This window comes from Daucus carota, chromosome 1 (genome assembly GCF_001625215.2).
Source record: "Daucus carota subsp. sativus chromosome 1, DH1 v3.0, whole genome shotgun sequence".
NCBI classification, from domain to species: domain Eukaryota; kingdom Viridiplantae; phylum Streptophyta; class Magnoliopsida; order Apiales; family Apiaceae; genus Daucus; species Daucus carota.
Genome location: NC_030381.2, coordinates 303,729 through 313,728, shown reverse-complemented (window position 1 = coordinate 313,728; position 10,000 = coordinate 303,729). Strand labels below are relative to the sequence as shown.

Sequence of the window (10,000 nt, the reverse complement as noted above, 5' to 3'; positions counted from 1 at the left end):
ACATCGGAGCGTTTCCGCGGCCGAATCCACTTTGAATTTGATAAATGCATTGCTTGTGAAGTATGTGTTCGTGTATGTCCTATAGATCTACCTGTTGTAGATTGGAAATTGGAAAAGGATATTAGAAAGAAACGATTGCTTAATTACAGTATTGATTTCGGAATCTGTATATTTTGTGGTAATTGCGTTGAGTATTGTCCAACAAATTGTTTATCAATGACTGAAGAATATGAACTTTCTACATATGATCGCCACGAATTGAATTATAATCAAATTGCTTTAGGGCGTTTACCAATGTCAATAATTAATGATTACACGACTCGAACAATTTTGAATTTGCCTATGAAATAAAAAAGAGAGCAACTCCCAATTAATAAGACTCCATTTTGATGTAAAAGAAAAGAATGAGGCTCTTGCTTGGTGAATAACTACAACTCCAAACTATTGATTGATTGGTTTTGTTAGTGAGAATCGTGGTAAATTTTTGATTTGATTTGAAATTAATATATAGTTTTTAAAATTCTTTCGGATAAAGAACGAAATAGGTGCAATAACTATATCTAGATAAATCCACATCTGTTCAAATTAAATTCAATTAATAATGAATTAATAATGAAGAAGTATGATAAAATGATTTCTTTTTTCCTGGCCAGGTCAATTAAAGTTATGAAAGATTTCGATTTATTTATCTATTTATATATATAATGGATTTACCCGGACCAATACATGATTTTCTTTTAGTCTTTCTGGGATCGGGTCTTATATTAGGAGGTCTGGGAGTGGTATTACTCCCCAATCCAATTTATTCTGCCTTTTCATTAGGATTGGTTCTTGTTTGTACATCCTTATTCTATATTCTATCAAACTCCCATTTTGTAGCTGCTGCGCAACTTCTTATTTACGTAGGAGCTATAAATGTTTTAATCATTTTTGCTGTAATGTTCATGAATGGTTCCGAATATTACAAAGATTTTCATCTTTGGACCGTTGGGGACGGAGTTACGTCGATGGTTTGTACAAGTATTTTTGTTTCACTAATTACTACTATTCCAGATACGTCATGGTACGGGATTATTTGGACTACAAAATCAAACCAGATTGTAGAGCAAGATTTGATAAGTAATAGTCAACAAATTGGGATTCATTTATCAACAGATTTTTTTCTTCCATTTGAACTTATTTCAATAATTCTTTTAGTTTCGTTAATAGGTGCGATTACTGTAGCTCGTCAATAATAAATCTTTCGAATTCGGAATACAAATCAAACTTTGTTGGGGGTTATCACATTAATTTCCCTTCTTTTTTTTTTTTTAATATATCAAAGAGAATTCTTTTAGTTCGATCTATTACTAATAAATTATTTTGTTTTGTATTTGTTATATTATATTCAATGAAATCGGTTGAATTTTTGTTCATATTGAAATGAATCGATATTGATAAGGAGTTTTTTAATGATGCTCGAACATGTACTTGTTTTGAGTGCCTATTTATTTTCTGTTGGTCTTTATGGATTGATTACGAGTCGAAATATGGTTAGGGCCCTTATGTGTCTTGAACTTATTTTGAATGCAGTTAATATCAATTTTGTAACATTTTCTGATTTTTTTGATAGTCGTCAATTAAAAGGATCAATTTTCTCTATTTTTGTTATAGCTATTGCAGCCGCTGAAGCAGCTATTGGACTAGCTATTGTTTCATCAATTTATCGTAACAGAAAATCAACTCGTATCAATCAATCAAACTTGTTGAATAAGTAGTATTAATCATAAAAATCCAAAGATTTTATTAAGAATTCTATTCATAAAGAAATTAAAATCAGCATGTCTGCTACGTGGGGTTTAATCATGTTTACACAAATAGAAGAAATCAAAGTATTTTAGCCCTCTCTCATGAGCCACTACAGAAGTTGATTAGAATTTTTCTGATAATTCATTGATTCGTCTAGTATCTAAATATACCCTTTATTTATAAGTTTACTATATCGAAACTTTATGATATTCAAAAATATATAAATCAAATGTCACATTCAGTAAAGATTTATGATACATGTATAGGGTGCACTCAATGTGTCCGAGCCTGCCCCACTGACGTATTAGAAATGATACCCTGGGACGGATGTAAAGCTAAACAAATTGCTTCTGCTCCAAGAACAGAAGATTGTGTTGGTTGTAAGAGATGTGAATCCGCCTGTCCAACCGATTTCTTGAGTGTTCGGGTTTCTTTATGGAATGAAACAACTCGTAGTATGGGTCTAGCTTATTGATATGTTCCAGAAAACTCTACTTGAATCCATTTGATTTTTTTTATCGACCGTGCTCAAAATAACATATATTTTTCGAGCACGGGTTTTTCTGGTCCAAGCGTATCTTGTCTTTACCACGAATTTTTTTCCTTGGTTAACAATAATTGTAATTTTGCCAATATTCGCAGGCTCCATAATTTTATTTCTTCCCCATAGAGGAAATAGAGTAATTAGGTGGTATACTATATGTATATGTATTCTAGAACTCCTTCTAACGACCTATGCATTCTGTTATCACTTTCAATTGGATGATCCATTAATCCAATTAGTCGAGGACTTTAAATGGATCGATTTTTTTGATTTCCATTGGAGATTAGGAATAGATGGACTTTCTATAGGACCCATATTACTAACGGGATTCATCACTACTTTAGCTACCTTAGCGGCTTGGCCAGTTACTCGAGATTCTCGATTATTTCATTTTCTAATGTTAGCAATGTACAGCGGTCAAATAGGATTATTTGCTTCTCGAGACCTTTTACTGTTTTTCATCATGTGGGAGTTAGAATTAATTCCGGTTTATCTACTTTTATCCATGTGGGGGGGAAAGAAACGTCTTTACTCGGCTACAAAATTTATTTTATATACAGCGGGGGGTTCCGTTTTTCTCTTAATGGGAGTTTTGGGTGTCGGTTTATATGGTTCTACTGAGCCGACATTAAACTTTGCAACATTAGTTAATCAGTCATATCCTGTGGCGTTGGAAATAATATTATATATTGGATTTTTTATTGCTTTTGCTGTCAAATCGCCGATTATACCTCTACATACATGGTTACCAGATACCCATGGAGAAGCACATTACAGTACTTGTATGCTTTTAGCCGGAATCTTATTAAAAATGGGAGCGTATGGGTTGATTCGGATTAATATGGAATTATTATCCCACGCCCATTCTATATTTTCTCCGTGGTTGGTGATAGTAGGCACAATACAAATAATATATGCAGCTTCAACATCTCTTGGCCAACGTAATTTAAAAAAAAGAATAGCCTATTCCTCTGTATCTCATATGGGTTTCATACTTATAGGAATTGGTTCTATAAACGATACGGGACTCAATGGAGCCATTTTACAAATAGTCTCTCATGGATTTATTGGTGCTGCGCTTTTTTTCTTGGCAGGAACGAGTTATGATAGAATACGTCTTGTTTATCTCGACGAAATGGGTGGAATAGCTATCCCAATGCCAAAAATATTCACGATGTTCAGCAGCTTTTCAATGGCTTCTCTTGCATTACCGGGCATGAGTGGTTTTGTTGCAGAATTTATAGTTTTTTTTGGAATCATTACCAGCCAAAAATATCTTTTAATATCAAAACTAGGAATTACTTTTGTAATGGCAATTGGAATTATATTAACTCCTATTTATTCATTATCTATGTTACGCCAGATGTTCTATGGATACAAGCTATTTAATGCTCCAAACTCATATGTTTTTGATTCTGGACCACGAGAGTTATTTGTTTCGATCGCTATCTTTATACCCGTAATAGGTATTGGTATGTACCCTGATTTTGTTCTTTCCCTATCAGTTGACAAGGTCGAGGTTCTTTTATCTAATTTTGTTTATAGATAGTTTTCATAAAAAAATCCTAGGATTGGGATAATTAAAAAAAAGAATACTTTTTACTCTCTTAAGTTAAAAAGAAATTACACCCGACATGTTTGGTCTTTGTGAGAACCATGCGAATCCTCGCACTACTTGATTCACATGGTTCTCATTGGTTCATATAAAGTTTTTTATATACAAAAAACTTTCTATTTCAAAATTCGCAAGAACCTTTCTTGAATTCAATTAGATGTTAACGTAAATGAACCATAAGTATGTAGCCCTATTCCTAATAGATTGACCCCAAAATAGCATATCCAAATTATAAGAAAGCCCATAGATGCCACAATTGCGGAATTTTCAACCTGTAAATTTGTATTGGTTCTAGTATGTAAATAAACCGCAAATACGATCCAAGTAATAAATGCCCAAGTTTCCTTTGGGTCCCAATTCCAATATGACCCCCATGCTTCATTAGCCCATACTGCTCCTGAAAGAATACCTATAGTTAAAAAGATAAAACCTAGACTAATCACACGATAACTCCAATAATCCAACTGTTGAATCAATTGGGACCTGTAATAATTGTTATCAGAAAAAAAAGAAGCATTTCCAAAAATATTATTTATTTCATTTATGTATTGTATTTCACCAAAGGAAAATTCCTCGGTTAATTTTAATAAAAGGGGGTTCTTCTTACAAAGAAGATTTCTGTTTTTTCGAAATGTAAGGACCAGAAGTGCTACTGATAATAATGATCCACATAAAAGAGCTGCATAGCCCAATATCATCATACTTACGTGCATTATTAACCACTCGGATTGGAGAGCGGGTACTAATATTGCGGATTGATGTATTTCAGTTAAAAGACCCGAAGTAGCAAAGCCTTGGGTAAAAATAACACTTGACGCAGTTATTGTGCTTAAATGGCTTTTATTTTTTTTGAAATATGGAACTATATGAATAAATGATAAACTCCATGAAAGAAAGATTAATGATTCATATAAATCACTTAGTGGTAAATGCCCAGAATAAATACAACGAGTGACTAATAATACGGTTATACATAAAAAAGTAGCTATCATTCCCTTTTCTGACGAATTGTTTAGTTTTATGATTTCATCGATTAATAAAGTTATCAAATGAATTGTAATTACAATGCAAACGATGGAAAAGGAAATATGAGTTAATATATGCTCTAAAGTTGAAAATATCATATAAAATCATCAAAATTTTAAAAAGGAGGAATCCTGAAATATAAATCAGGAATTGAATTCATTCTAGAATTTATAATCTATTGTATCTCTTTTCGAAGAAGGTCTGCCGCCACTCGGACTCGAACCGAGATGCTCTCGCACTGCTTCCTAAGAGCAGCGTGTCTACCGATTTCACCATAGCGGCTTGTTCGAATTCATAATAGCCTATTCGTAATCAATCGTCGAGATTTAAGGAGTCAACTAAATACAAATTTTTTAGTAAAGATTAAACCGATGAACAAAAAAGAAGACCCCTTTTTATTACTCAAAACTGACACATTAATTCGGACAAAGAATTTCAGGTTTTTGTTGGTTGAGTTGAAAGAAACAGATATACGGGAAATTTTTATATTATAAACTAATAGATTACTTCAGAGAAATTCAGATAAAAAAGAAGTCGGAAAGTTACACAAAAATTTTCAAAATAAAAAGAAATAAATAAGTTTCAACGATGTTTTTATTTTAACTAAAGATCTCTTTTTTACCCTTCTTCATATCTATATATATAGAAAAACTTCGATTATTTTAATTGTGACAAATAACAAATAAGTTGATGGGGAAAAAGGACTCCCCACCCCCAAAACAAGAAAATAGACTAAAAAGGCTCAAATTTTGTATCTTGTCTTTATTCTTTTTTCAAAAGCTTGTTATAATTTACTAATCCCTACTAAACCAAAGAATTCTTATTATACATATCCTAACGGCAAAGCGAGTTCTAGTTCATATTGATTAGTCACAAACAATAGGTTTGTTAATCTCCTATTAAGAATGAAATGGGCCTATTTTTCTATTCAGATTATTCCAATGTTTTATTTTATGACTTATTTTTTTTTTGTCGAACAAAAAAACTTTTTGAGTTTCCGGTAGAAAGAGATTTACCTAATGACAACGCTTTTAAGGCTGCCCAAGATCCCTTACCTTTCCAAATATTTTTACGAATACGCTTTTTTGATATAGAAGTACGTTTTTTTGGAACTGCCATTTTAAAATTGAGAGGTTACTCATTGTTATAGTTGGATGTGAAAGACATCTATTGGTAAAACGAATCTATTCATTATCGAGTTATTCTCTAGATAATAATATATATAGATAAAAGATATGCAAAAATCGTCCAAAATCTTACTTAAAATTGATTCGTATCTTTATTTTGTGTTCTTTATAATTCACATCTATATCTATAGAATCCCCTGTTGTACTATATAAATTTGAAGAAATTTGATTTGGTGAGACAAAGAATCTAAAAAATATCTTCCTTTTTGAGCTCTGTCTTTTTTTTCTACATTTCTTTCATTTATACAGAAAAAATACACCCGAGGGTTTAAGAACCCTTTTAAAAAACATTGCCTAATGAAAACTTTAATTTTTTCTATTAATTGGTCAAACTTGAGTAAAGAATACTTCCAATTTCCATTTTCAAATTCGAATCAAACTAGTAATTAAAGTAATTAATTTGTTAAAAGATACACGTTTTGTTAAAAAAAAGTCTTAGTGATTTTTTTTTATTAAATTAGATTTTATTTTGCCCTCTTTTGAAAAAAAAAAAAAAAAAATCTTATATAATTATTATTATTATATATAATAATTATTATAATGAAACTGGTTAATGATTTGAAACAAACTGACTAAAAAGCGCGATTAGTACAAAATTTTTACCTTGGTTAATCCTATGATTCATATCCATTTAGATCATAATCAAGTAATATTTTGAGTTTAATTTTTTATCCTTACTTTATGAATATAAATGAATATAAAGTTATCTAATAATAATGAAATTGAGTATTTTCATTTTTTTTTAAGAAAAATCTTAGTTAATAACTAAATTCGCTTTTTATGAGCAAGTTGGTCATATCATTTGCCCAATTGTAACTTCTTTATTTTAATATTTAAAGTCTTTTGGAAAGACCCAGATAATATATAAAATTCGAAAAATATCTTTAAGTTAGTAGATTTCTTGATTTTTTTATTGACCCCTTTTGTTTTTAAATTGAAAGGGGTAGGATCCGGAAAATCGGAAACAATCAATTAAGAATAAAAAAACTTTTTTATGGAACAGACATATCAATATGCGTGGATAATTCCTTTCCTTCCACTTCCAGTTCCTATGTTAATAGGAGCGGGACTTCTTCTTTTTCCGTCGGCAACAAAGAGTCTTCGCCGTATGTGGGCTTTTCAAAGTGTTTTTTTGTTAAGTATAGTCATGCTTTTTTCGATCAATCTGTCTATTCAGCAAATAAATGGAAGTTCTATCTATCAATATGTATGGTCTTGGATCATAAATAATGATTTTTCTTTAGAATTCGGTTACTTGATCGACCCGCTTACTTCTATTATGTCAATATTGATTACTACTATTGGAATTATGGTTCTTATTTATAGTGATAATTATATGTCTTATGATCAAGGATATTTGAGATTTTTTGCTTATATGAGTTTTTTCAGTACTTCTATGTTAGGATTAGTTACTAGTTCGAATTTGATACAAATTTATATTTTTTGGGAATTGGTAGGAATGTGTTCATATCTATTAATAGGGTTTTGGTTCACACGGCCTGTTGCTGCAAATGCTTGCCAAAAGGCATTTGTAACTAATCGTGTTGGGGATTTTGGTTTATTATTAGGAATTTTAGGCTTTTATTGGATAACAGGGAGTTTCGAATTTAGAGATTTGTTCAAAATATTAAATAACTTGATTTCTAATAATGAAGTCAATTTTTTATTTGTTACTTTCTGTGCTGTTCTATTATTTGCCGGTGCAGTTGCTAAATCTGCACAATTTCCCCTTCATGTATGGTTACCGGATGCCATGGAGGGTCCTACTCCTATTTCGGCTCTTATACATGCTGCTACTATGGTAGCTGCGGGCATTTTTCTTGTAGCTCGGCTTATTCCTCTTTTCATAGTTATCCCTCATATAATGAATTTCATCTCTTTGGTAGGAGTAATAACAATATTATTCGGAGCAACTTTTGCCCTTGCTCAAAAAGACATTAAGAGAGGTTTAGCCTATTCCACAATGTCTCAATTGGGTTATATGATGTTAGCTCTAGGTATGGGGTCTTATCGAAGTGCTTTATTTCATTTGATTACTCATGCTTATTCCAAAGCATTATTATTTTTAGGATCTGGATCCGTTATTCATTCAATGGAAACTCTTGTTGGCTATTCTCCAAATAAAAGTCAGAATATGGTTTTTATGGGGGGTTTAACAAAGCATGTCCCAATTACCAAAACCTCCTTTTTATTAGGTACACTTTCTCTTTGTGGTATTCCGCCGCTTGCTTGTTTTTGGTCCAAAGATGAAATTCTTAATGATACTTGGTTATATTCACCAATTTTTGCAATAATAGCTTGGTTTACAGCGGGATTAACCGCATTTTATATGTTTCGAATCTATTTACTTACTTTTGAAGGACATTTAAACGTTCATTTTCAAAATTATAGTGGCAAAAAGAATACTCCCTTCTATTCAATATCTTTATGGGGTAAAGAAGATTCAAAAAGAATTAACAAAAATTTTAGTTTATTAACAATGAAAAATCCTGAGATTTTTTCTTTTTTTTCAAAAAAAACGTATCAAATTGATCAGAATGCAAGAAACATCACACAACCCTTTATTACTATTACCCGTTTTGGAAATAAGAAGTTTTTTTTGTATCCTTATGAATCGGATAATACTATGTTATTTCCTATACTTGTATTGGTTCTATTTACGTTGTTCGTTGGATCCCTAGGAATTCCTTTCAATCACGAAGGAGTGCGTTTGGATATATTATCAAAATGGTTAACCCCGTCTATAAACCTTTTACATAAAAATTTGAATAATTCTATAGGTTGGTATGAATTTTTGAAAGATGCTCTTTTTTCAGTTAGTATAGCTATTTTTGGAATATTTATAGCCTTCTTTTTATATAAACCTGTTTATTCATCTTTACAAAATTGGGACTTAATTAACTCTTTTGTTAAAACAGGTCCTAAAAGAATTCTTTTGGACAAAATAATAAATGGTATATATGATTGGTCATATAATCGTGGTTATATAGATGCTTTTTATGCAAGATTCTTTATTGGGGGAATAAGAGGATTGGCCAAGTTAACTTCTTTTTTTGATAGACGAGTAATTGATGGAATTACTAATGGAGTTGGTGTTTTGAGTTTCTTTTTAGGTGAAGGTATCAAATCTATAGGTGGGGGGCGCATCTCTTCTTATCTTTTCTTGTATTTCTTTTTTGTAGCAATCCTTTTATTAATTATTAATTTTTATTAATTTTTTTATTAATTTAAACTCGATCCCGATTCTCTATCCAATTTACTGATTAAAGTAAATAAATGACGATTTTCCGTTGAAAAGGTTTTTTTATCAAATTGGTCTATTTTCTGTTCAAATTCTTGGTAATCAGTATCAGGAAGAAGGAGACTATGAATCTTATTAATTTCCAATGTCTCTATGAAATTTTCTAACGAAATTTTATTTATGATTGAAGGTGAAATTTTTTTTTGGATTGTTCCCCGATATAACCCATTCAAAATGGGATCATACATTTTAGGCAAGTAATATTTTCTAGTCTTATCATTACACAATCTAGTACTTTTTTCGAGTATATCTAGAGAAAAAAATCCCGTATCTAGAGCCTCAATTCTATTTAAAAACTCGTTGTTTAAGTTGTTATTTTTGTGTTGGTTAGTATAAACCCAATGATTGTACAGTTCAGCCGAAGAGAGTTTTTCTAGTGTGGGCAGGGACATCCTTCTTTGTATCATTTCTCCAAAAGTTGACAAGCTAGGCGGATACGTAAAAGAGATTCTTTCTTTTCCATCACTTCGGCATGTATAAAAAAAATATTGTGACATTTCTTTTCTTGTAGTCCTTTCAAATCTATTATTTTTTATGTA

General features: G+C 31.1%; 6 protein-coding genes across 6 annotated transcripts in view; 5 read left to right on the top strand and 1 right to left on the bottom strand.

The window, feature by feature from the left end:
* The window catches only part of LOC135150692 (NAD(P)H-quinone oxidoreductase subunit H, chloroplastic), a 4,928-nt gene extending 3,609 nt beyond the window's left edge, over positions 1–1,319 (top strand). The window contains exon 1 of the mRNA XM_064087563.1: positions 1–1,319. This exon is cut by the window's left edge and continues 3,609 nt beyond it. The gene's annotated coding sequence lies outside the window, so the exon portion shown is untranslated.
* LOC135150705 (NAD(P)H-quinone oxidoreductase subunit 1, chloroplastic-like) overlaps positions 1–1,319 on the top strand; it is a 3,745-nt gene extending 2,426 nt beyond the window's left edge. The window contains exon 1 of the mRNA XM_064087602.1: positions 1–1,319. This exon is cut by the window's left edge and continues 2,426 nt beyond it. The gene's annotated coding sequence lies outside the window, so the exon portion shown is untranslated.
* The window catches only part of LOC135151965 (NAD(P)H-quinone oxidoreductase subunit 1, chloroplastic), a gene marked incomplete at its 5' end in the record, with an annotated part of 2,096 nt that extends 777 nt beyond the window's left edge, over positions 1–1,319 (top strand). The window contains one exon of the mRNA XM_064091235.1: positions 1–1,319. This exon is cut by the window's left edge and continues 777 nt beyond it.
* LOC135150683 (protein TIC 214-like) overlaps positions 1–10,000 on the bottom strand; it is a 32,316-nt gene that overhangs the window by 21,248 nt on the left and 1,068 nt on the right. Inside the window, exon 1 of the mRNA XM_064087533.1 lies at positions 1–10,000. This exon is cut by the window's left edge and continues 21,248 nt beyond it; it is cut by the window's right edge and continues 1,068 nt beyond it. Coding sequence (XP_063943603.1) covers positions 9,383–10,000 — 618 coding nt within the window. The 3' untranslated portion in view covers positions 1–9,382.
* On the top strand, positions 2,298–4,355 carry LOC135150697 (NAD(P)H-quinone oxidoreductase chain 4, chloroplastic; the record flags this gene model as incomplete). The annotated part of the gene is made up of 1 exon (XM_064087573.1): positions 2,298–4,355. A coding segment is annotated over one exon (1,584 nt), but the record flags the coding sequence as incomplete, so codon positions are not given.
* LOC135150676 (NAD(P)H-quinone oxidoreductase subunit 5, chloroplastic) overlaps positions 7,155–10,000 on the top strand; it is a 10,797-nt gene continuing 7,951 nt past the window's right edge. The window contains exon 1 of the mRNA XM_064087510.1: positions 7,155–10,000. This exon is cut by the window's right edge and continues 7,951 nt beyond it. Coding sequence (XP_063943580.1) covers positions 7,155–9,374 — 2,220 coding nt within the window. The 3' untranslated portion in view covers positions 9,375–10,000.